The sequence below is a fragment of the Diprion similis genome, chromosome 8, assembly GCF_021155765.1.
Source record: "Diprion similis isolate iyDipSimi1 chromosome 8, iyDipSimi1.1, whole genome shotgun sequence".
Taxonomy (NCBI): domain Eukaryota; kingdom Metazoa; phylum Arthropoda; class Insecta; order Hymenoptera; family Diprionidae; genus Diprion; species Diprion similis.
Window position 1 is genome coordinate 20,505,315 of NC_060112.1, and position 26,298 is coordinate 20,531,612.

General features: G+C 37.4%; 5 protein-coding genes across 9 annotated transcripts in view; 2 read left to right on the forward strand and 3 right to left on the reverse strand.

The window, feature by feature from the left end:
- The first annotated feature begins 545 nt into the window (after positions 1-545).
- LOC124408756 (pancreatic triacylglycerol lipase-like) lies at positions 546-4,636 on the forward strand. The gene is made up of 9 exons (XM_046885917.1): positions 546-1,012; positions 1,045-1,170; positions 1,290-1,370; positions 1,566-1,831; positions 1,951-2,425; positions 2,658-2,906; positions 3,007-3,124; positions 3,243-3,455; positions 4,603-4,636. Exons 1-9 carry the CDS (start codon positions 808-810, stop codon positions 4,628-4,630), a joined length of 1,761 nt encoding a protein of 586 aa, XP_046741873.1. The 5' UTR covers positions 546-807; the 3' UTR covers positions 4,631-4,636.
- LOC124408755 (glycogen [starch] synthase) lies at positions 4,440-10,647 on the reverse strand. 2 transcript variants are annotated; one of them, XM_046885915.1, is made up of 12 exons: positions 10,482-10,647; positions 8,541-8,692; positions 7,473-7,657; positions 6,930-7,126; positions 6,623-6,815; positions 6,281-6,543; positions 5,964-6,174; positions 5,736-5,872; positions 5,502-5,634; positions 4,967-5,353; positions 4,678-4,881; positions 4,440-4,554 (listed from the first exon to the last, which is right to left on the reverse strand). In XM_046885915.1, exons 2-12 carry the CDS (start codon positions 8,677-8,679, stop codon positions 4,522-4,524), a joined length of 2,082 nt encoding a protein of 693 aa, XP_046741871.1. In that variant the 5' UTR covers positions 8,680-8,692; positions 10,482-10,647; the 3' UTR covers positions 4,440-4,521. The 2 variants fall into 2 exon arrangements, with proteins under 2 accessions (XP_046741871.1, XP_046741872.1); XM_046885916.1 differs by lacking the exon at positions 10,482-10,647 and adding an exon at positions 8,869-8,975.
- Positions 10,648-11,590: 943 nt separating this feature from the next.
- Positions 11,591-22,768, reverse strand: LOC124409277 (dynein axonemal intermediate chain 7-like). The gene is made up of 14 exons (XM_046886806.1): positions 22,604-22,768; positions 21,512-21,698; positions 21,293-21,433; positions 21,141-21,215; positions 20,689-20,888; positions 20,402-20,574; positions 20,043-20,315; positions 19,802-19,963; positions 13,312-13,468; positions 12,955-13,240; positions 12,776-12,871; positions 12,412-12,630; positions 12,199-12,306; positions 11,591-12,049 (listed from the first exon to the last, which is right to left on the reverse strand). Exons 1-14 carry the CDS (start codon positions 22,687-22,689, stop codon positions 11,909-11,911), a joined length of 2,304 nt encoding a protein of 767 aa, XP_046742762.1. The 5' UTR covers positions 22,690-22,768; the 3' UTR covers positions 11,591-11,908.
- LOC124409276 (toll-like receptor 1) lies at positions 14,404-19,383 on the forward strand. Of its 3 annotated transcripts, XM_046886804.1 has the most exons (8): positions 14,411-15,038; positions 15,654-15,983; positions 16,707-17,111; positions 17,194-17,640; positions 17,809-18,077; positions 18,194-18,408; positions 18,519-18,729; positions 18,786-19,383. In XM_046886804.1, the coding sequence occupies exons 1-8, from the start codon at positions 14,861-14,863 to the stop codon at positions 19,125-19,127; spliced, it is 2,397 nt and encodes a 798-aa protein (XP_046742760.1). In that variant the 5' UTR covers positions 14,411-14,860; the 3' UTR covers positions 19,128-19,383. The 3 variants fall into 3 exon arrangements, with proteins under 3 accessions (XP_046742761.1, XP_046742760.1, XP_046742759.1); XM_046886803.1 differs by having other exon boundaries at positions 17,194-18,077; XM_046886805.1 differs by lacking the exon at positions 18,786-19,383 and having other exon boundaries at positions 14,404-15,038; positions 17,194-18,077; positions 18,542-18,725.
- A 2,345-nt stretch (positions 22,769-25,113) lies between the features above and the next one.
- The window catches only part of LOC124409325 (afadin- and alpha-actinin-binding protein-like), a 54,454-nt gene continuing 53,269 nt past the window's right edge, over positions 25,114-26,298 (reverse strand). For both annotated transcript variants that reach the window (XM_046886872.1, XM_046886873.1), the window contains exon 7: positions 25,114-26,158. The gene's annotated coding sequence lies outside the window, so the exon portion shown is untranslated. The remainder of the gene's footprint in view (positions 26,159-26,298) is intronic.

Sequence of the window (26,298 nt, forward strand, 5' to 3'; positions counted from 1 at the left end):
GATTAAAGACGTTGCATTATCGTTATTAGAGTATATATGGATATTTTTAATAGGAAATAATGTTATAATATTATACATGGTTTGCAGTTTTCAACTACACTGTCGCATGTCACACTGTAGAAATGTACGAATTTATTTGGAGAAACCTTGTACAACATCTATGATGCATTAATAACAAAATGTCATAAGATTTGCTTGATGAGTGACAGGTTTGGTAAACATTGCTACATAAAAACTATTGTAGCATGGGCTCTAAGTGTGTGGATAAACAAAAATAGGAAAAACTTCATTTAAAAAGTCATTTCACCAAAACAATGTCATAATAATATGCTGCCATACATATAAATATATGTCTAAAATAAGGAATATATGATTAATATATTATGAATAAATACGTTCTAAGTAATATATCATGTGTTCAGTTATTCTAATTTGATTTTGTGTACTCTACTGCAACATATAAAAAATTTATTATGATCATAATAGTATATTGCAAATAGTACATATTGCAAACCGATGCACACTGTATCTGGTGTTGTTTTTATTGACTACGTATGTAGGAAGTTGGGATTTATTACACAAATGGCTTCCCCAGCTACGGCACTCAAGTGAAAGTTTGTGAGAAACATGTAAGTGAAAGTTATACTACAATCGCGAAAAAGTGTTTGAAATTCGGTTCGTAGATCGATAAGTAATTTATGAAATTTCATTTATCAATGCATATATATCTTCGGCATATGTTTATAAAAATAATTAAAACTTAAACCGTGATCACATGAAGAGTAAAAAATTGCTTGGGTTCAATGAATGCAGTCACTTCCACAGTATTTTGCATATAGGTATATGAGATGTACTATTACAGTATTACCTATTAATATTTTTTTGTGTCATGATGCGTGTTCTGAAAAAGTCTATTACATGACAACTCAAGCATACTCACACGTATTTTGCTTCAAATGGTCAAGAATACTGCGAATGTGTAGTGCCTTTTTTACAGCCTGTCCTACAACTTTCTTTAGTCGTTCTCATACATTTATTTATATCTTTGTGGGATCCTTATAATAAGTTATTTGATCTGCAGCATGGCATTAATCATGTTCAACTGGATAGTCCGATTATTCGTGATAGTTTTGATGTTTGATGTCTTGACTGACGCGCAGTACCATCGTGGTAAGTAGGATACTAATTTTTTGATAGTGAATCTGAATGGAGAATTTGTTTACATGATAAGCAAAGACATCAAATGTTCTTGTTAGCTTAGATTAATTCTGATAAATCGTGTGTTTTAGCTAAGATGATTGATAGAAGAAGACGAATGATGCAACGCCGAATAAATATTCAAAATAAGCTGAAACCTCAAGTTTGTTATGGTATGCATTAATATGCTTATTTTCTCATCAAACAATGAAATTTTGCATAATATGAAATGATTGCCTTATATACCGTACTTTAAAAATTTACGAATGAAAATTATGTACATACGTATGCACAAGTATCTGGTTTGTAAATATCTGTTTATTCAATGACAAAGATGATTTTTTGATACCAGTTTAACTTGTAAACAGAATTCGTTGGCTGTTTCGTTGATCCTCCATCACAATTACCTTTCAAACGACCACCCGAACATCCTGATAAGATAAACACTAGATTTTTGTTATATACCCGTATCAAGTCAAAAGATCCAGAAGTGCTCAGTTATGGAGATGGTTTGAACTCGATAAGTAAATCTAGTTTTGACCAGGAAAAAAATGTTAAGGTATTGATACATGGGTACAAAGGAAGTGGCAATGACGAAGCCATTGGTCTTGGAGCCAAATCATTTTTAGAAGTAGTAAGTATGATAAGACATCAGGGAAATTCAGAATAAATTTAAGCAAAGTAATGTGAGCCTTGTTAGGGTAATTCAACATATCCAACGTCGAAATTGAATACTTACAACGTAAATTACAGGAGGATGCCAACGTCATAGTCGTAGATTGGGAACACGGAGCTGGAACATCTTACGCATTTGCAGTGGCAAACATAGAATTAGTTGGACGGCAGCTATCACTGATATTGAGGGATGCTATTGAAATGGGCACCAGTGTAACAAATATTCACATGATTGGCTTCAGTCTTGGTGCTCATGTAGCTGGTTGTGCGTCTGAGATGCTGAAAGGCAAAAATTTACTTGTTGGACGTATAACAGGCTTAGATCCAGCATCACCTTTCTTTAAAAATCACCTCATAAGACAACGTTCCAAGAAATTGGATATATCGGATGCTCGTTTTGTGGATATAATACATACTGATGGTTCTGAGACTCTCACTGACGGATTTGGATTGTTAAGACCAATGGGTCACGTTGATTTTTTCCCCAATGGAGGCAGAGAACAACCTGGATGTACTGATGTAAAAAATTCTGTTATCGTTAGTCACTTGAATGGTAATGATATATTGCACAAATTGTAATAAATATTCAAAAATGGACCACAGAGCGTAGTACTTCGGTGTTGTTCATAGTAGACCTTGCACTCCTTCACATTCTTGCATTGTTAGTATTGCAATCTGGTAACTGATATGTCACTGGTACTATTAGCAGCCAATAGTTGGAGTCATCTTTGCAATATTGCCCTCATTTCAAGTTTACTAACGGAAAATTTGTGTTGCATGTATAGAAGAATCCTTGGATAAAAGTGTAGCATGTAGTCATTTACGGGCCTGGAAATTTTTCGTGGAGAGTATTCAAAGTCAATTAAAAAAATGCAAGTTTGGAGCATGGCCTTGCTCTCAAGGAGCAAATGACTTCTTAAGAGGCCATTGTTTCCCACAGAAGATGTCATTCCCTCAAGAAATGGGATACAAAGCCAACTCGGCTAACCAAGGAATCTTTTATTTAGCTACAAGAGCAGATGAACCATATTGTGGTAAATATCAAGGCAGACATAATTGCTATATTGTAACCAAGCAAATATTACCTATATAATTGGCAGTACTGAGATACTCCTAATATTTATCAATTTGTAGGTGATGTTGTGCGAGCTTCCATCACTACGGCTGCAGATGCTAACATGTATACATCCGGGATATTGTACTTGGACATTGATGTTGAAGAAGCTTTTACATCTTTCACAATTCGTTGCGAGTTAGTTGTTTTCTTATGTTACAAATACTCCACATAACTTAACGATATCATGAAGATTATCTCTGCAGAAATTATTATTACCATACATTTATATGACACATTCATATATTTTTTCTAGTGTCAGAGAACACTCCAGAGGACAATCCACCTTCTTTAACACAGCAGCAATAGATTTTGAAACATTCACTGGAAATTCGACAGAGTCGGTAATCCATGGTGTAATGCAATATAAGGCTATAGCTGAAAACGAAAACGTAACTAGTACTAAAAGACCATTTGAAGTCAGTTTGAAAGTCCACATTGTTACTATTGAAGACAGTAGGGGAAACAGGTAAGCGAAGTTTGTAGAACTATGACAGAAAGAACAAAATGAAGTTTTTGAAATTGAAGGTTTTCAAAAATCAAACATTCTAATTTGCTGTTCTTTGCTCAGCTTTGAATTAAAAGAATGCATGTAATCTAGTACGTCACTCTCAATTTTGATTAGGTGGGAGTACTATGGATCACCCACCGTTGTCACTGACGAAGAACCAGTAAAGATTCAATTACTGTACACTACAAGTGGATAAAATAGTGGTGGTAAGGCATACGTATAAATTATGCCTGCTTGTATAGTATAAGCATATTATGCCTATTTAAGATTTTATTTTATCATTGTATTCTGTGTCCTCGACATCTGAAGTCAGAAGTTTGGTATTGGAGGTAAAGTTTGGCGCGATGAATCCATCAGGTTTTTTTCATGTGAGTCGTATATGGTATTCGTGACAAGGTTTATTTAAAACAAATGTTACAGTTCGAATGTCATAATAGAATATTATTTTATATATTTGTACTAATTAGTAACAAGTAATAACGACATTTTGCCTTAAAACCTGAAATCTGCAATATACCATATTTTTATCATAAAATCAATATACATATGCATGTATTGTAAGTAGATACGTATATGTATATAGCCGAAATAAAATTATACTTTAAGTTGCACGGTACAAAAATAATTGTAGTGCACGAATTTTTGAAAAATACCGCACATAAATTTGTATTATATTTCTTTTAGAAATAGAATGTAATGCAGCATCAGACTGACTAAAATGTAGACACTTGTACAGTGTGTATGTTGTAACAATACTGCAATTGAGTGGAATCTAACAATAACAGACGAACTGCTACAGAAAAATGAGAGCCTTGAATAGGAACAACGGTTGATTAATGAATAGATCTACTACAAAACATTATACCTGAAAATTAGACATCAATTATTGAAACAGCTTATGTTGACTTGAACTTTCCACCATATACATTGATGAAATTTTTGTTGAAATGAAGTTTCTCGTTTTTGTTTACGATGATATTTCTACTTGCTAGTTAAAACGGTAACAAGTTTTGACAGCCAGTAGTTACCTACCATTCGCTTGCCGCAACTCTTCAAGCTGTGGAATAATGAATCTTTGTTACTTACGTCAGTCAAAGTTGAAAAGGTTTAATTTCAAAGATCATCTTGTATGACAAAAAGAACTCAATATCTGTATATGCATAAAGACAAGTACACAAACCTCCTTTTCGTCGTCAACTTCATCCTCTTCATCGTCAGAGCCATGAACAGATGCTGCAGGAGTGGTATGCCGTGAAGAGGAGGGCGATGGTGGCTCGCTAATAGGCCGTGGATAATTGAATCTACTCACACCGCCCTCTCCAAGTTCACCTTCAAGTTCAGGGTAAAGGGTGCACAAAGCTTTTATCCTTGCTTGTCGATAGTACTAAATAGGAAAATAAACGAAGATTTAAGTTTTCTCAAACATTCAACCCTGCTGAACATTCCATTGTGATTAGTATTTTACTAACAATGCCAAGATTTCTCCAATCTAAGAGGTCGCTGAGGCGTTCAGTTCGATTTCTTTGGATGATTCGCTGTCTACGATTGAGTCTTGCAAAGTCGAACATATACTGGGCTAACTGTTGTACGCTGTTTTCCAATCCTATAAATCGTCGGTCCACCACATAGATCCCATAGCTCATTGGGTCGGCTATGTGTTCTTGCATAAAGCACCCGAACCCAGACAAATTTGTGGTTACACTAGGAATTCCCATAACCGTACATTCGGCAGGTGTATAGCCCCAAGGCTCGTAATATGACGGAAATACCCCAAGATGGCATCCCCTGACAAATTCTTCGTAATCCAGTCCAAACAATGGATTGGTTGATGATAAAAATTCGGGATGAAAAACTATCTAAAAAAAAAAAACTAATTCAACTTAGTTAAATAGAACCACAGATGGCAGATTATTATCGTTTGGATAAATGATATGATTCATGAAACTTGCAGGTTCCGCAAGGTCTCTGTTGGTTTATGTACGACTAGGTTTCATCCACGTTTACCTTGACTCGGTCGTTGACTGTGTTAAACAAATTACAACGCCGTATTGCTCCTAGGACAGGGTCGTTCCAATCATCTACAATATTATGGGTAGTAACTGGAGGCAATCCATCCCTTTGCAATGCATACAAACACCTAAGAAGATAAAACAATAAATAGAAGAAAATGAATATAAATTATTAAAGGGTAAGATCGTACCAACTATTGCTGAATTATTTAGTAAATCAAAGACTCACCTCTTTATTTTGACTGTATCATCTTTCTCTAAAAGATCCTGACTTTCAGGCATTCGTCCAGATAAACACAACTCGTACATTCGTTTTCCGATTTTTTGTTGTATGTCATTGATGGTGTCTCTCAAAGATTTCGTTACCTAATGGAAAGAAAATTACGAATTATCAATCGGTTCCTATATATTTACGAAATCATGTAAAAAGCATTATTCTGGATTCTTATTCAATTACCGCATGTCCACGTAATGATTCAACATTAAAGTTGTTGGTTTTTGCAGGGAAAATAAGAAATGCAACAACGGTAACATCAGGTCTGGACGATTTTAGGTAATGGTTTAATCGAGCTAATGCTTCAATGAATATGTCAGCTCCTTTATTCCCAAACTCGTAGCGTCCCGCAATGAAAAAGTATAAAGTCTTATCTAGGTCAAAATCATAATGGCTGAAACAGAGTATGTTTTTTAAAAAATTGGAAATCTTGGTTATGGCAGTTTTACAGTTGGTGGCTGGGATTCAAAACTGAAATAATATCTATAATAATAGCTTACCCATAAAAGTGACCTCTGACAAACTCGTGAATCTTTTCTTTACTTATTGCGTGCAAATTTTGGAACTCGTGCAATGCTGAGAATTTTTTAACATTCAAACCATTCGGAGTAATAAAATCTGGTTTTCTTTTGAGGAGATGCTCAGCCTCAAAACCTGTAATGTCTGATACAGTTGTGAATACATGTGCCAGATGTGCTGCAGCTCGCTCCATACAGTACCTGTGATATATCTGCCGTTTACCAGCTTCTTCATCAACACTGAACTGGAGCAGAGAAGAAAATTATGTTATCCTGATTCTGCAATTCGTTTTTTAACAGAATTTTACATTAGCCAAGAATTACCTTGTCCATGTTATTGTAAAAATCTGTTTTTCCAGCACACAGATATCTCCCAAGAAGAGTAGCATGGGTAGTGAAGACTGTAGCCACATCGACATGTCTGGTTCTCAATGCAATCAGCCCAACTCCAGCTTGCCATTCGTGACAATGAACGACAACACGTGGTTGTACAGGTGAATATTCTTCAGCTGCTTTCCTGTTAAAAGTAATTATTATTTACAATTTAGAGCATACTGATCATTATTTCTTCCATTTCCAGAAATAATTATGGAAGTATAGCAGTTTATTATAATGCAAACTCCAACGTCACCTGAATTCAGAAATAAATTGACAAACGAGATATCCTAAGATTACAGCATCATTAGCCTCTATGTCCAGATGAGGTATTCCCAGATGACACGTATTCCACATCTCCTGTTTGTATTCATCTAATTTCCAGGCAGCACTTCCAATATCAAATAAAACTATTTGAGGATTCCCATCAACCAGCCATGTTCCAGTTACTACCTACAAAGTAAATAAGCAGACTCACAAATCATACGGATATTTGCAAACTCATCCATATAATAAACGAATACCTTATACATGGTGGCCATAAAAGAGGGATTTGAAGTACTCCAATTTTTTTTTTATATCGATCAGAATCAAAAATAAATTTATCCTTCATTTTTTACCTATTTTATACTTAAACTATACGTGCATGGTAGGATGTATGGTAAAATTTCAATAGTATTTTATAAAAAATTTCGTTGTTTTCAGTAAAACGGTAAGTGTCGCAGATTGATGAAAAATTATGGTAAAGATACAATGTTATAAAAGACTAAGGACTGTTTTGGACATCTCTTGCACTCACTTTGAAGCCCTGATCACGCATGACTTGCACAGCTTTGCTTAGAGGACTATGAGTTGGGAAGTTAGCCTCCTCAACTTCAGTCCTAGCACAGGCTTCCTTATATGGACCGATTAAGCAGTACTGATCCCCCATTTCCTCCGTAGATACATAAGCCTTTGATCTTATCACCGTGTATATACCACCCACTGAAAGTAAAAATTAAACATGCACATGTTTATTGCATTTACTTATATTTTTATACACAAAATTGATGGACATTTAAAAAATTGAGGGATATAGAATTGTGCGTGTTGCATATTCGTAATTTATAACAACAATATGAAATTACTAATTAGTAATTTCCGAGCTTTTGTTTGGCTATTTAAACCAACAATTTTCAAGTGATCCGAAACAATATCTCAGATTTCAATAAAAGATGAAATTTTGTCATCAGATCTCTGCTAAACACACTCTGCATATCGTTATGCATTAATTGTAATTGAATTTAGGCCTATTTTCGCGGGTGCGACGATATATTGATTCTCTCTGATTGATTTGCCGCAAATGACGTACGGCAGATGGGACAGCCATTTGAACGTTGCACAAGTTTCTTATACCCCTTAATACGTGAAAATCATTACATGTCTCGATTTTCCCGCTAAATGAGTTTATTTTTTAAACCAGTCAAAAAATATAAGGTGCTGTTAAGGGGTTGCCCGTGTCGATTTCGACATTGACGTACATATTTCCAAATATCTGAAACGCGAAAAAGGGTTCAATAATCTCATATTCTATACACAATTCTGAACACACTTCAATGCGTTTTCAGTTGAGGCAGAAATAAAGAAATCGTAATAGTAAATTCGTAGAATTCATGCCATTTCCTTATTTCTGCGTCGAATGAAAATGTGTTGGAGTGCGCTTCTTCAGAATTGCGGATAGGATGGGATTGTCAAGCCCCTTTTCACGTTTGAAATACGTAGACTTCGATACATGGAGATACATACGAAAACGTCGAAATCGACTAGGAGACCCCCTTAAATCGGTCACGTGATTCCACGCGGCACGCTCAAACGCAACGAAATATACCTTTGTTGGCTGCCTCCCAGGCAACCTCGAAGGTCCATCGGTTCTCGTGCTGTGCAGAATGGCCTCGATCCATAAAGTCCAGAAGGTCATGACCGCTGTCCACCCGATAAAACCTTCTCGAGGCTCGGTCTCGAGACATCTTGATGAAATCACTGAAAACCATTCTTTCGGTTATATCTCATCAATCAATAATTAATTTACATGCAAATGACGTAGCCGGTGAACATGTGTCCGACATCCGTCGCATATAATTAAAAATAAAACCTGCACCCTACATTAATTGAATTACTCGTTAAATTGATTAATTGCTAATGACATTCGAGCGTACTTGGTAGTGAATAATTTTCCGGCGACTGGCACATTTCATCAATCCACTGGCACTGGTAAGTCGCGTCATATTCCATCTATACTTAATGCCTCTGACGTACTTTAGCAAAATTAGTTTGTGTTTTCGTCAAGTATTTCGTAATCTCGTTACGGTTACGTTATAAGTAATATATCTGTAACTAACCTATTGCGTTTTAACCGTTTGGTACAGTGATTAGATTCAGCGATGTTATAGGCGAACCAATTGTTGAATAGAAACTAATCGGCAGTAAGAGCATCTTACAAATTGAAGTAAGGTTTATACCACGCAGCTATTTCGAGCCATTATAGAAACATCTATTCAAGCCGAGTTCGCCAACTATTCGTTATAAGATCTGTTACTCGTATTACTCAATCGAGTTGTAGTAACGCCGCCAGCTTCGATCGCGACTATTCAATTGATTTCAAATAAACATCGTCTTACGGGGGGTCGGCTAGAATTCCAGTAGAAAGTACGTTTTATTGGCACACGTAATACATGACACGTCAATTATAGAAAATAATATATTGCATTTATTGCTTCCCTAATCCCAATCGTCAATCAAAAGTGTTATTGCGCTGTACGGATAAGAGCGATAATTTCAAAGGGGTTACCTAATTCCCTGGTAATTGCATGGGATTTGAAAACTAAAAGAAAATCGTTGCTAATCTTTATAAATTACAACCATCCCGAAGCGTTAATTATTATACGTTATTCCAGACGGTCTGAAGCAAGAATAGAAAGATAACTTAAAAATATGTTTGTACGCGTGCATGCATGTCATACGCATGATGCACGCGTTATCTAGATCATCCTGCTGCTCGGGGACGATAGTTTCAGCATAATTGTATTAAATGTAAATGATCATTCAATCAGGAATTCGTATTTATAAACAATGTGCGATCTTATACGGAGCGAAAGAGATGCAAATCACCAAATTCTGCCAAGTCAGTAGTTTGTATATCCACTGTGCTTAAACGTGCGATAGCCTTGAACTAGCGCTGCGTAATTTTTGGATTCCTGTCAACTTTTATAAAAAGAACGTAAAGAAGATAAACGAATCACTGTTACCGGTTCGACATGTGAGTATGTAAAACTTCACTCAGTTAACTGTAGAATTACGCTGTGAATAATTTTGATTTTAAATCCATGTAATGAACCGGTTCCTTGATAATAATTTTAGCATTGCAATTCGTGAGCTTTTCCTCAGCTCCACTTATTCTAATCCCAATTTGACAATTACAGGCTTGCAATCGTAAAAACGTGACTGTCATCTGTTACAGCTGGCATTCAATTTGGCGAATATAGTTGATCGTAAGTGTTTAATTCCAATAGCAAATCGTTGAGGTTAAGAAAAAATACTTCGGTACAGAAACAAAACGCTGGCGAATAAAGTAAACACTTCATCAGAGTCCAATACACGCATATAAACAGGTATGCAGTCGTGAGTTCATGGCGTAAACTGACCCTGTCATGTTTCAAGCACGATGTGAGGTGTAATAAGATTTTTGACAGTTGAACAGAGGTTGGAAATACGTTTAGGTTATAACACTTAGAGAATGGTATTTACGGTTTTTAAATCATCACTTTATTACCTGTTTGTCGAAGATTTTATGTGAAAATCCTGAGATGTTAAGGAGGCTAGCGGACGAGAAGAAGACTGTGGCTGGCAGGTTCAAATGAAGGTCACGCTCTAGCTCGATTCATACAGAATCATACTCGTTCGGAAGACGCAACACTCCGCTCACTCGTGCGGTGTGTATGTACTTCGCTAAAGCTCAGGGAGTCTTCAGATAGCAGATACTACTGAGTCGGTAGTCGATAAGCGCGCTGTCAGTTACGATATGGTTTCCAATTCTGACGCCAGGTGGCGGGAGCGCGCGAAAAATTTGAAATTTTCAACAGAAAATAAGTTGAATGAATTCATTTTTAGAATACTCATTAAGCTTTGTATAATTTATCTTTACCTGATATTTTTCCAATTGAATTCCTCGCATTTGGCGTCTCCAAAATTCACCCAAGAACCTTATACTTCGACAAACACAAAAGTGGTGTAATGGAAGCAGCGAAAGGAAAATTATTAAATGGTGACGGAAAAAAAATTTATTGCGGTGAAACTTCTTTGAGGCATACCACTTTTTCTTTATCGAGTGAAATTAGCAGCATTTTTTGCACAAACAAACCTACCGAAGGGTCGCAAAATTTCTTTCAGGGCTTTGAGTTCTTAACTACGCTTCGGGTAACGCGTTTTTACAGTTTTGTTCATCGGGTTTGCCGCTCGTGCTGTGCAGTTCAGACAATTTTTTTTACCAACAAATTCAACGTGAATTAAAGGAGGAAAAGTTCATTGATCCGGAATTTTACATATGCATCTCGTGTAGATACATAAATGTATGATTTTTTTAATAATTCCAATTCTTATTTCTGATCCAGCGAAGTCTGATATTATTTATGTAACGTTAAAGGTGTAGTAGCGCTATTTTAAGTTTCGGAGGTGCTTCACTTAAAACATGTAGAGATAAACTATTGAAATTAGAGGACAATGTATCTGATAACTACATGCGTAAATAAATAAAGTAACGATATATATATATTTTATTTTTTATTTTTCGAAAACGTATGATAAATATTTCAGAATATAATAGTTGTATATTAAAATCTGTAATATATATATTTTCATAACAGTGCGCAATTAAACACTTTTAATTAAAACTAGCTCACTTATGTCAAAGATTGGAGTAACATCTGTTATGATATGTCGATAAATTGATCTCCCTGACTGATTGTGTGAGATTTCAGTGACTAGAATATAATTTGACTTTATATTAAAAGTTTATAACAATGAAAATCGACAATTTTTATTCTTTCAGGCTATGTACGGTTTTCACTAGTACTTATAGAAATCCTGAAATAACAAGAGTATGGAGTTTGGTTTCTGTAGGAAACCGTTATCTGTAGATTATTATTTCTCTATTGTTATACTCACCGCAAAAAGGCAGAATAAAGGATATGAAAAAAGGCATCACGACGACATACTGATAACACTTGTTCTCTGAAGAAGCTGACTTACAATCGTCGCAAGCTTGAACGAGACGCTTTTCATCAGCATTCGACTTTTTATTCCAGCGTTATGCATCGCCATATGATACAAATCTGCGTGAAACTGCGATGCAGGAACCACCGGCAACGGGGAGCAGAATTAGTTTGCTTTCTCAAAAATATCGTCCGTTTACTGAGTCCACATGATACAATGTACTAAAGTAAAATACTTTTATATCAATATTTTTTAAGTGTATAATTACGGCCGCTCACCTGGTTCTCCTGGTCCGGTAAACGTTTGTTACTAAATTCCGGACTCACTTCCGTGCAGTCGACCAAACATGTTTCAAGTGGAGATACCAAGAGAGTCGAATTCGATTGCTGAGCGTGGGGAAGAGCAGGAGTTAAGCCATAACTCGAGTACTTTTCGCACTTAATTAAAGAAAGGATGGGGAGAAATTTATTTCAAAATGCTTAATCGTTTACCTGCGCAACGCACCCGTGAATCTCTTTGAACTGAATGACAATTTCCCGTGGAGTGCAGCTAGCATTCCATCTGGACCATCCAAAGAGGTATGCGGTGCATAGTAGACCCATGCAGGATTGCAGGTGTTTTTCAACAACCGAATGTTTTCCAGAGAACCCCTTCATGTAGCTCCTAGCGTCCTGATCGGGAAAAAGGTCGCATCCGCCTGCTCGCATTTTCTACAAAGTGCCTTTGCCGTATACTACGCAGTTTTCGTCTATCGATCGAATATCGATATCGTGAAGAGTATTTAGTTTAGAGAGAGTAGGTGTCGGAGAAACGATCCCTTCTCATCGTAATTTAATCCTTGCGTTGCGTCAATACCTGTATTAGAAAATGCAGCTTCATATATTCACCGACGATTTCTTGAAGTGCAGAACTCGTACCACCAACCAACGAACGCAGGCATACCAAATCTTCCTGAAAGTGTTACACTTCAGTATAATCGAGTTGTCGTTGATCCGGGGAATATGGCGAAAATATTGATTCTCCAGTTTTCTCACCCTGACAATAAATTCTACTTGAACGATAGCTGCTGTTATCGACAAGATCACGCCGCCGCCGTTTTCCTTCCCGGACTCTGGTTTCATCTCCCAACTTTGAAAGGGTAGATTGATGTATCTGTAGCCGGCAAGGCCGTGAACACCCAGCCGCCCAGTTCTGAAAGTGATTATCTGCTGTTCCTCGTTATATTTAATATCATGGACGTCTTTGGTCGACCAGATTTTTCTCTCGGGCAGCCAGTGAGCTACCAAAGGTGGTTCAAACCAGAGCACCGTCTCCGGAATTCTACAAAGATTATAAGAGATCGCGTCGTTATTACACGTTACTTTTAGCGAATGTAAAAATTAATCACTTACTTTAGAGTGATCAACGCCAGGGCTTCCATTGCTTCTTCCAACGCCTTCATTTCCGCCTCGATCACTTCCGGTGGTCTCTCAGCATCTTGAGCAGCCGGCGGTGGCGGGTCGTAAGGTTTCATAAAAGGAACGTATTTTAGTTCTTTGGGAATCTGTACTGAAAATTAATTGCAAAGGTGTAAGGTTAAGATTCATATTGCAAGAGTTTTATTCCTTACGTCATATTTTTGCTCCTGCATCTTTTATGACTAAATTGATTTTTCGGGGAAACGATATGAGAGTTTCGATTCAACTTTGAGTAGATATAAGAAAAATAAATTGTTAATGTGGCTGATTTTAAACATCCCGCTCCAATGCGCTTCGAGCCTAAAAGACATGATTAGATAAATTATTGTTTTTTCTTTAAAATTCGTTATTTATATAACTCAAAAACTCCTAAATCGATTGGTTCCAAAATCTAATCAATTCTGAATTGAGAATGGTCGCGTTGATTGAGACCAAAAATTACTAAAATTCATTGACTTCTTCTCTGTACATCATCATTTGATTTTCCATTTTTTTTTGCAATTATGTTATTCGAATAATTCGAAAACTACTAGACCAATCATATAAAAAATTTAATCAATTCCAAGTTAAAGAAGCGCCACGTCGAGTGAGACAAAAATCATAAAATCATCCATTCATGTATTTCCGAGGTATCGTCCGATAAAAAATGTTTCTTACACCACACAGATACACGCTCATTGTTGGCGGAAATACTCAGCAGTGATTCTCTAGATTTCAAAACGTCGAGAACATGGTGAAAATTATATTGACTGAATTAATTAACAATTATAATAACTTCCTTTATTCTCTGTTTTCCTAAAAATAAAGGAGCGGGAAATACAGAAGTGATGATAATTATTTTGAAAATGGTATTATCGATTATTTACAAATGCGACCGAATTAGGTAATCGTATCGCAGACGGTTTTCCAATCTTCTGTATTCCCAACCGTATCGATAAGCTAGCAAATAATGAAGGTTATTGCCGAACACTATCAGCTGTGTAGATAAAATTGTAAGCTTCGTGATTACAGCAGCCTGCTCGTCAGATGTGGCTTATTAATTATCACCCCACTCTTTTCTTGTCAAGGAAAATTCAACAATTGAATGATACAATTCGCAATGGCAGCAAGCTCAACGACACGCGAATCAAATGAGACGCGATAATTGATTAAAAAAAGATTATTCTTGGAAAAAATTTTAAATTGCCACCTCGTCACGTTTTGTTCAACTGTTGAGTGTTTTCGCCCCATAAGTCTAATTGGGGTTATAATTTTAGCAAGTACGAATAACAAGATTTATCATAGAAAAAATGTCATATTAGGATATAAAGAAAGTACAGGCTTCAAATTGTGACGTGCAAAAATTGAAAATAAATTGAATACTTATTGCGGTATAACGGAGGAAACGGTAAACAAAGTCGCTCAACACGAGCCCGGATGATTTAATTTAAAAGAATCTATTGACGTGCGCAAAATGTGAACTACGTGAAGCTTTACTTGATTCATGCCAATTAAAATGGCACAGTTCATTCTGTTTACTGGGTTTGTGGTTTTACTGTCCATTACAAAAACGAGTAAGACACTGAGCTACGATGTCGTCGCAACGCCGACAGGATTCAGAAATAAATATAACGATCATAGCACTCATGCATTTAGCAGCGAGGGATTTATTCAGATCAAAGGTAAGCCGGGCCATTTTTTAACTCCACCAACTTTGGCCGAGTGTGGTGAAAAAATTGCTTGTCATACATTCCCATTTTCAAAGACAAGTCGTCCAAATGAAATTAGTTGCATTTTTGTTTTACCCTGAATAATTTTTTTCTCTCTTTTACTTTGTTTCGTAACACTTGTACATCACAATTACGTCGCCAAACATAATACCAGCTGATATCAGTTCACCGTCAACGCGGCCACTTCAAACAAAGATAAATGAATTAAGAAGTCCGTGGAAATTGTCAGCGTTATATTAATTATTTCCGGTCACTCTCAGTTGATTGTAAGATTACGGAAGTTGGCTCATATCTCCAGCACCTTTGCACTTTAATACTATACTACTTGCGTGGATTATTTGTAACAATTTGAACAAATGGCGGGTAGACATTGTTTTTTTTACGGATCAAGACTTATTTCCCGAATAAGATCCTATATATCACATTACCGTTATTGTCTGCGATATGTAAGACAAAGTATTGATCGAAGCAATCGGTTGGTGAAATTCCATCAAGCTATATACATTCATAAAGTGCTTGTCTAGTTTGTCCGTCTGGCTTAATCCTTGAACGCTTTTTTGGTTTCAGTTCCAGGAAAATCTTATGTTTTAACGGGTAGTCGATTGTTGGATGACGAATCTTACAGCAGACTAGATGAACAGGTTTCGACATCAACGGCAATTATAGTCCAGACGAATAAGACTCTCGAAATTTCTGAGGAATATGAGGAGCCTCTTCAATACTGGAAAGAAGAAATCGATTCCGACGATGATCTCTGCTCGCTATCAGACTTGACGATATTGAGCCTGCAGTCATTGCAGTTGTGTAATTTGACCTCGCAAACTTTTGGATGGTTGTCAAATGGTAGTTTGACATGGTTGAATATGCGGTATACGGATGTAGAATTGGTAGCCAACGGTAGGTACAGTGGCAGTAACAGGGAAAGTACTTGTGGTGAACCCAGCCGATTTTATTCATTCTACGATATGTTGTAGCACATAAAAAAACATCAGACGTTTATTTTTTTAACTGCTAATCTAGCGTTTAATGGGTAAAAACCACCCCTGAAGTTTATCCCCAAAATCATTTTTTTAGGATCTCTCGAGAATGACGTAAAATTTGCTGATGAAACCAATCGGACGTTATTCACGCTCAGGAGTTGCATCTTAATTTGTCTTTTGAAGGTCAGCTTTCGGAGTGGTTTTTGCACCTAAAACGGCCGAATTGGTACGTAAAAAAATACGTGTCTAATGTTTTTTGTGTACTACAACACAGTGCAGAATGAAGAAAATCGGGGTGGGGTCGAAGTTACGAATCGTAGTAGTTCCGAAAGTCCAAATACCCGGAATTGAAAGTTTCCGAATCTTCAGAATTCCGAACGAGTAAGTTACGAAATAACAAAGTACCGAAGAATCAAAGTTCCGAACAAGAATTGCTCAGAACAGCAAACTCCAGACGGTCCAAAGTTTCGAAAACTGGTTTCCTATTTGGACTGTCGGAGCTTTCACAATTAGGAACTTCAACCTCACCCTAAAAAATCATTCAGGTACAACTCAGGTACTTTTCTTGTAATACCTTTCTTGTATATGGATTAGGTATTACAGATTCAGATAAATAATTTCCTCTTTTTCATGACCTCAGATACCTTGGTACCCGTGCAAAACACTCTGAGGGTCTTGGACATGGCAAATTCCTCTATATCGGTCGAAGATCTTACCAATTTGATGCAAGGTCTCACGATCAGCATGGATGACAGTGAAAGGCGTTCTTATTTGAAAATCCTGAGTTTCGCCAGTCTCGGCCTGACCACTGTTCCTCGAGAAGCGCTAAGGCCAGTCCAATATTCGCTAAAGCTGTTGTCCCTTTTCGGCAATGACTTCAGCACGTATCGTAATAATTCGGCACGCGACACGGAGGAAACAGAGATGAATAGCACAAACAGCTCGTATTCACAGGACGATAACGAGGATGATGATTCCGACTATTCATTGGAATCCGAAAGAAGTTATGTCTACGATCTACTTGCAAATTCCAATGTTTCCACTGGTGAGTACCAAATTCGCATGACAGATTAAGTTTCGAGTATGAATTATCTCGCGGCTGTTAACTAACGTACCTCCTTACTCAGGATCTCCTTGGGCTGACTTTCCACCAATGCCATTTTTGATCGAATTGGACCTACGGCATTGCCGTATCAATTCCATCGAAGAGGGCTCCTTCGCGAATTTGGCAAATTTGAAGCGGCTTCGTATTTCCAACAACAATATATTTACCTTGTCGAATCATGCATTCGCGGGGCTGATGAATTTGGCAATTTTAGACCTGACATTCAACAGAGGTGTACCAAGACCGTACCAAAATATAGGAATGAGACTGCAACGCAATGCCTTCACCGGCCTTTATTCCTTAACAACGTTGAACTTGAGTCACAGCCCGATTCATTGTGGAACGTCTCATTTATTGAACAGATTGCCATCGTCGTTGGTCAGTTTGGATCTTCATAGAACCAATCTGTGCAGCTTGGATGATGGAGTTTTTGAAAAGTTAAATATTCTGCAAAGTTTAGACCTATCGGGTAATTTTGGACTCGGTTCTGACTTAACCACAGAAACGTTCAAGGGGTTAAACACACTTCAAGAGCTCTCCATGAATCGAATAGGCCTTGAAGACCTTGAAGCATTGCAAGAACTCTCTTTACTAAGGTTTTTGCATGTGGAACGCAACAATATAAATACCTTTTCAGGTGTGTTGGAAAATTTCCCGCTCTTAGAGCATTTCAATATTGCTTCAAACTACATAAGGTCTTGGAGTGACGGGAGAGCATTTGCAGAGAACCCAAAATTGCAGGGTGTTTACTTGCATTCCAATATCCTCAGCTTGATGACGGATGATATGTTAAGAGACTTTGAATCATTAACCTACTTAACACTGGCGAATAATAGTTTCATTTGCAATTGCCAGCTAAAAAACTTCATGGAATCCATCAGGACTGGCAGTAATAATTCCAGTCAGGTACGAGGTGGATGATTAAAATAAAAAACAAACTCGACGATACAGTATCTGACAATAAGTCGATATTTACATCGTAATCTGGTTTATTTAATTATTCTTTGTTCTCTTTTTTTCAGAATTTTTCAATACTGATAGATTATCAGTCAAGCGGTAGAACCCATACTTGTACAGACGTATCGTTGAAACGATACATCAGATTTGAGGATACAACTGATTACTGCCGGGAAGAATTGGCACAAATCTGGTTGAACGCACTGCAGCACGTTCTCTACATTTTGCTACTGGTCTTTAGTTGCTCCTTTGGTGTCGGAGGGTTAATATACTGGAAATGGTACGATTCATTGCTTGGGTAACAGTAAGAGTGAGGTAAAAGCGGGTCAACTACAACGCCTAGTTTTTATCGAGAAAGTGGATATTAATTATAGATTTGCCCTTTCTCAGGTGGTACATCAAATACGTTGCAGTTCAGATAAAAAACGCGACGCTGCTGAGTATGATCAATGCGGAGAACTGTGAGGACAGAATTTACATGTACGATATATTCGTCAGCTACTCGGACGAGAACAGAAATTGGGTAATAGAAGAATTAATTCCAAACATTGAAGGCCCAGAGGCGAACTTGAGCATTTGTTTTCACGAAAGGGACTTTCACGTAAGTCGGATTAGAATTATTCTGTCATTCCTTTTTGTAACTCTAGTACTTTACAGGTGGGCGTTAGCATTTTGGAAAACATAATAATGGGGATGGATCAGAGCAGAACAATCCTTCTGATAATCAGCGGATTTTTCATAAAGTCACAGTGGTGTCAGTTCGAAATGCACTTGGCGCAACATCGGCTACTAGAGACTTGTCGGGAGGAACTAGTCCTGGTTCTCCTTGAAGAAATTCCGAGAAGGAATCGTCCAAAGATCTTACACTATTTGATGATGGTAAAGACGTACATCGTTTGGCCAAAGGACAAGAGAGATGGAAACGCGAGGAGATTATTTTGGAAACGTTTGAGGAGGGCTATAACTGCCAATAAATCGGTGCAAAGTTCTATCGCGTAGCGAAGAATACGGGGAACTACGAAAATAATCATCGTTGTTAACCATCGCGAGATCGAAAGACGTTTTCTGATCTTCTTTAATTGACCGTGCGAGACGTCGAACGAAGCTGATTATTGTGAAATTGTTTTAATGTGGTAGCGAGACAAGTATCATTACGTACGAAGACTGTTGATCGTTACAAAACCACCGACAACAATATTATTCTTTATAACTTTACGACTTTCGTTCCCTCGAATGAATCATTGGAAAGAGGATGTGTCTTCATTTTACTCCGTATCAACTTCTGAGAAAACGGGAACTTACTGGTTAGAATCGACAGATTTTTATACTGAAATGTTCTGCATCAAGAATTCGGATTGCGGTATGCAGACACGTCATTCAGGCTATAAAAGCATTTAAGTTGAAAGCGTACTAGGTCAACGGAAATTATGCAAATTGTTGTCACTTTCATTCTAAACATCTGTGTAAAATGTGAAAGCAATTGTCTCAACCATACCGGAGTGGTTTTACATTTAATTTTTTGTCATCTTACATTGAGCCTGACAATTTCCCATAAGAATCGATGTGAAATACGCCTATGCATACTTAACTGTACATGAATAAAAAAGTAATTAAAAACTGTTGTGCAAAATCTGGCAAACGCCACCGCAATACTACAATGTACACGTACTTACACGCGGTGATTAGAATATCTCTTCGCATATCTTTCGGCTGGGCCGGTTGATAGACCAAGTCAACGTGAATTGCGCCACCCAGAATAGCGTACTTCCTTAAATTGAGTTCAGTCTTCTCACATCTGGTAAAAAGCAGCCTCCTTATTTCCTTTCTCACTTCACCTGCACGCGGAGAACGAAAATCAGTAGCGAAAAAGAATTCTCTCAGGATGATGACAAGGGCGATAAATGCAACGGTCACCTTCGTTGGCCAGGATTATTTCATCCGGTGTTGGTAAATAAGGTAACGGTTCCGGTTCCGGTTCTGGTTCTGGTTCGTTCTTTTTACCACGACTGTACTGCCCGGCTTGGCCTTTGGTTTTTTTTTGCTCCCCCTGCGACGCCGGCGGTGGTGGATTCGCCAGTTTTTCTGCCATCAGCCGTTTCTCTTCGAGACGTAACCGCCGACCTTCGGCCTGCTCTTCTCTGATCTTTGCCTTTGTTTCGTGTTCGATTTGACAGTAATTTAACAGATCTGTTTGGCCAACCAAAACCAGACGGTCATTAGTTTTTCGGACTGATTGGGGTCAACGAGAAATTGGATTATAGTTAAGTACGAACCTAGTGTTACTTGATACTTTTCTGGCAACTCCGGTTGATTAAACGATACAGTCTGATCGGAATAGTGATCATATTTAACCCACATTCCACGAATCGCCATGCAATAACAGTCGACGTCCATGGGCATTTTTATGGTTAAATTGATTTCGTCGAAAACAACTTCGACCGGCTTTCTGTGAAAAAAAGAACAAAAATGAATCTTGCCAATATGTATAAAATGTGTGTATGTCATTCGTCGACTACAACTCTTCTTTCGAATCGAAACTTCGAGGGAATAGAATAAATACCTGTCTCTTTCTGTCACTTGCTTGATGCTAATTGGCAATTTTATCAGGGCCCACAAGCAGCAAATCAACTGCTTTGATTTTTTCACGAATCTTGCATTTCGTAAATCTTCCCTGATCATTCCCTGTTCTATACGACGTAAAAGACGATAGGTCGCCAGGTCTAGCCACATTTGCAGCTTGTCTCTAAACTGCTGCCTGATCTAACGGATAAACGAAGTTACAATGAATGAATAGGTGACTCGAACTGCTGAGACACTGAGTCTAAACTACGTGGAGAGAAAGCGTCCGATTGAAACCATATATTCTGCGGGGTATTTTTTTTTCACCAAGCGATGCAATTATGGGAAATAAATTTATGATATTCAAAATCCACGACTGTATTCCATCCGGGCAACCGATTTCTCCAGTATTTCAAACGCTCTCTTTCCTGCCAAATGGAACTTAAAATTTACCAATATACACTGGTCGGTGTATTCTCGAGGGTTCATAACCGAATAGTGTATGATACTCTCAAGCTTGTTCAAAAGCTGTAACAAAGATATGCGAATGAATGTATCGTTCAGAAGGCATTATGGGCTATAGAATTGCTTTGTGTTGGACTTACGTAAATGACTTCCTCCGATTTTTTGGCCACAGTTTCAACGTTGGCTGTGTAATCATCGAGACTCCAAAGAAACAAGTAAGTGTTGAGATCCGAAATGATCCCAGGATCGGGAAGCCCGTCACACCTCATATATTGATCCCACTGAAATCAAGAGATCGGAGTTCGGAATTGGCAAGAATATTTTCATTCCTATTCTGAATATCAGGGGTTTTTACTTACAGAGTCGATATCTTTATTACTCAGCTGGTAGTCCATGAACGCTCTGTTGTTATCGTAGAGGACGTACCAAGTGACTTGAAGCTGTTCTTTTCTTAGCTTCATCGCCTCCGCTTCCTCTTGTACCTTCTTTACGGAATTCAGCTTTTCCTGGCGGATCTCTTCGTAAAGTTCTCGAACTAGCTTGTATCTGATCGATGTCAGGAAGAAGAAGAGTAATTATCGACTAATCAAATGCATTATACTTTACGTGTAATGTTCAAAGTATGCTGGATCACACAAGGTACTCTAATCTGTATTTGACGAGACCTGAGGCCTGGTGAAGATAAGTATAAATTTTTCTTTTCTGTTGCAAAGTTTCATGGTTTTGCTGATAATGAGTTATCCGCAACGCATTAATGCCATCTACGTCAAGTGAAACAACGTTTTCTTTCCTTTTCAATATTCCATCACGTTCAGGCGATCAAGTTCGTTAGATATTTCCAGAGCGTCGTTAAAGACGTAAATCCTCAAATAATAACGGGTAGACGTTTTTCCGCCATTTGCCTGTCGTCGTTATTCAAGAGCCGTGTGAAGCGAACATAACAAACATGGGCAGCGTCAGTGAAACGTGAACGAAATGACCACAGATTGCGTAACAGTAATTTAATAGATATATAGAATGCGAAAATTCTTATTCAGCACAGGAATGGTTACTGTGCTGGACGAGAATGAGAAGCGTTTGTCAGATGATTCGTTCGTTTCTTTACACATGACTCACACTTATTTTGTATAGTACGAGTTCTAATGCTGAAGGGAATCTGTATTATCCTAAAAGCTAACAGTGACTGTGAACATAATAATCACTCGTGTTTTCGATATAGTGTGCAACATAGTAATGGTTACTGTGGTGGAAGATTCTGAGTCGTATGTAAAAACTACTCATTCTTATTATAACATGAACTAATAATGTGCTAAGAATTTTTTCATCTACTTTCCGCTCATTCTTGTGTAGCACAGTAACCAGTCGTATTTCATTTTTTCCGTGTAGGACATTTGGATATCGGTGATAAATGGTTTACATCTACGAACGTACTTTCTAACAATGAACCATACCGTTCTTCTTCCCGTTTTGCTTTTTCTCTATCGGTATCTCCGTAGTTAGTGATGAAAGTAATCGAGGTAAGAAGATCGTTCTCCATTTTGATTATCTCGTAGACTTCGCTTCGCACTGCGATTTGACTTTAGTATTCAAACTTTTCAGTCCATAGTTGCATGTATTCCGTTAAACCGTTTTCAAAACCTCACGCGTAACGCATGGGATTCGGTTGTCCGAAACCCCGGAGTCTCGTAGCCTGTATTCGAGGCGTATTCGAGGTAAATCGAGTACGATAAAGAACCTTGCACAAGCGTGAGCTCAAACAGACTGATGGAAAATTAGCACCTCAGGTGGTGAGCAGTATCTACCTAGAATACCTAAGGTCGGCGTCCGATAGAGCACGCGAGGCTTATTGAGAACAGTACCTACAGACACGTAACCGCGATATTGCATTGCCGTAGGAAATTGCCTTAATTTTAATTGCAGACTTGTAGAAATTTAACTTTGAACGAGTAACTTGATCCGCGGATTTAATCTGGGCCGGATAAGTGCTTCGGTCTTGGTGTACGACGTTGATAAAGAAAGTAGAGAAAGGAAAACGGGAAGTGCGAATGTGACGCTTTGATGATAAGATCGACGGACTTCCTCTTAAGGATCAGCTGCAAGCGAGGATCGTCTTTCAACACGCCTCGAGTGCAGTCTTTCCTTTAAAATTTCCTGTAACTTTTACCGAGCCACAGCAGATTCGTTGGCAGCGGCTGCCAATTTCGATTTTTCCAGTTCCTTCGTTCGCTTTTTTGCCATCTTCTTTTTACCACCGGTTTTCTTCTTACCGCTCGGTGTCTTCACTATTGTCTGTACAAGAGTGACGAAACAGAAAACAAAGTATATGTATTGTCCTTCGAATACTTTTGTATGCCGCACAATCTCGGGTAAAAATGACTCGCTTAATCATGCGTTGAACGTATAACTTTACGACATAAATATATTAAAATTCAAACCCTTCGGTACTTAAAATAGCCATCAATCAAAGTCACGCTTGTTTGTAATTCCTGTTAATCCGTTTTCGGAATAAGGTAAAGAGGAATTAATCGATGCGTTTTTTTTAACCCATCAACAAAATGATCTCTAACGGTTTGCTGGTGCCTATTAAATTCATTGCACGATAACTGTCTTAATTAGAATTAAGTTTCATTACTGGTTGAGTGAATCTATTGTCATAATCAAGTTTCCCAAAGACGTGCTCAAATTAATATCGATAATGAAAAATATCTACAGAAATACAACGCGGATATGAAAGAAATTCAGTAATCTGGTACGGATCGCGTGTAGTCTTCACATTTGATGAAACAATTTACACGGTTCAACCCAGTTTAATCTGTGCAGTCGACTATGAACCCCGAATTCTGATTCGACAAATATACGCCCCGGAAGGTGATGGAGCAGTTTAATCAATCTACACGATTTTCCCGCAGTAAAAGACTTCTTTCGCACAAACTCTACAATATTTCAAATGTCAGAGAAAAAAATATACCCAAGCCTAATAGGGCGAGGCAGAGGAAATAAAGAAAAACGTGTAACATGGCTATACCGAATGGGGTATTTGCGGATCCACCGTTTTGTTTTTGGCTGGATAAATGACAGCCACGCTTTCTTCTTCTTCGTACTCATCGTATGGATTGGAATGCGTTTCATCAGGAATGTCTTCCATACTGTACGTCGCGACGATTTTCTGTTTCATTACCTTCTTTCTGCCCTTTTTGGCTTTGCCATTTGTCCCTCCTCCGCTACTGAAGAGAAAATGCTAGATTGATGGCGGAAGCTTGATGACAATGGAGAACACCAAAGTTCTTGTAATTTTTCAATTCGTCGCGAATGATTTTTTTTTTTTTTCACCGATTTTTACTAACGATGGGTAATTGGCAGCCGTGACTTCGAGTGTGTTTCGATCATTTCTGTTATCAGGAATGACCTCATCCTCTTCTTTAGCGTCGTCCGTTGTCAGGGTAATTTTCGCTTCTGATTCTAACTCCGGTTCCTGTTCTGCTCCGGCACTTTCTTCTGCCTACCATTGAGTAATTTGTATAAATTTGTTAGATCGTTTGTCACGCACGGTCTAAACCCTCTGCATAAGTTCACGCATCATGAAGTGCCTAACTGCAATTCCCCGGACTAAAAAACTTATACGTGACAATTTCGAACAAGGAAAATTAAGCGTAATTATAAACGCAAATTATATATACATTATATAACGACAGATTGATAACAGAAACAAATTAATTTTGAAGATAAATCGTGATTCAAACACGAAGAAAAATTTGTATAATAAAAGTTCATTATCAAACGAATGGTTTTTATCTTATTTAATATTATTTTTACATTATTTGCGAGAAAAATATGAAGTATTTGCGACAGTAACATTGGCAAAATTTTTGCGAATGCGAACACAAATATTCGTTGCATCACTGGTACCGAATTGTAGATGAAGAAGGAAGAGTAATTAGATGATGTACAAATAATTTCTGTGTATATATTTGGTGCGTCTGTCATAAGTACAACATTAATTAAAGAGTATATTAACAATATTATATGTGCATACAAATAAGTAACAAGCCTGATCAAAATTGATCTATCGTATTTAAAACTGTCATTTGGTTCTTTTCTAAATGTGACTTAGATTGAACATTCTGCGAACGGTAACAAAAGATTTATAATTTAGTAGCATAATAGTCTGATTGGCCTACGATACTTAATTGTATAAATATTATTTCGAAAGAGATAAATAGTTTACAGTCTGTTCTATAATCGACAAAAAAAAGTCGACAAAAAAAGAAAAAAATAATTATCTTTAATCAGAGGTGTGACACTTTTGCGGTTCGCGGTATCACCGAGGGTAAAAAAACTTTCAGCTCGTAAAAAGCTGGAAAAACTATAATTCTCAATAAATAAACATGATTATACGATACGCAAATGTATAATAATTTTACTATCAATTATATTACCGAATATCCACCTGATTCAAGATAATTGATTTACGTACAAGCAACTGACTAGCTGATATGGACGTCAATGTTATCAGACTATTTATTATAAGTACATAGGAACTAAAATTGCAATTCTACGAAAAAACTCTTAGTTATGATTAAGTAAAGGCGATGAATAGGTGTAAAGAAAAATATTTTTACGCCGACGATAGAGCTTGTACGTTTAATTTTTAAATTAATTTCCTTATCTCCCCGTTGAATTTGGTCCACAGAATTGAAGCAGTGGTCGAGATAAGGATGCTGACCGTGTTTACTAATAATAATGCTACGAAGTTTAAAGTTTCGAGTTCACGTCGTGGAAAAAAGATTCCAAGAGTTCAAATTAAATACAAAAATAGCGATTAAAGCAAACTTAAATGAAAAAAGGATAATCAAACGTTAAAAAAGAAACCTAACACAAATTAACGTAAATTACAAACTACAGGAGATGTAAAGTAAATGTAGACATTATACCATATCTTTGTCCAGATTGACGTAGACCAGCAAGAGACTGCAGTTGACTTCTTCGAAGGTTAGGTGATAGCGTCACTGTAACAGACGAAAATCGGAATTTCTTTTATATTTTCACATACACAGGGTGAATTTTTATTTCACATACGTATGATTTGCGTGTATAGTTAACACTTTTCGATTTCATCTTTGCATACAACGATTTAAATACTTTTTCT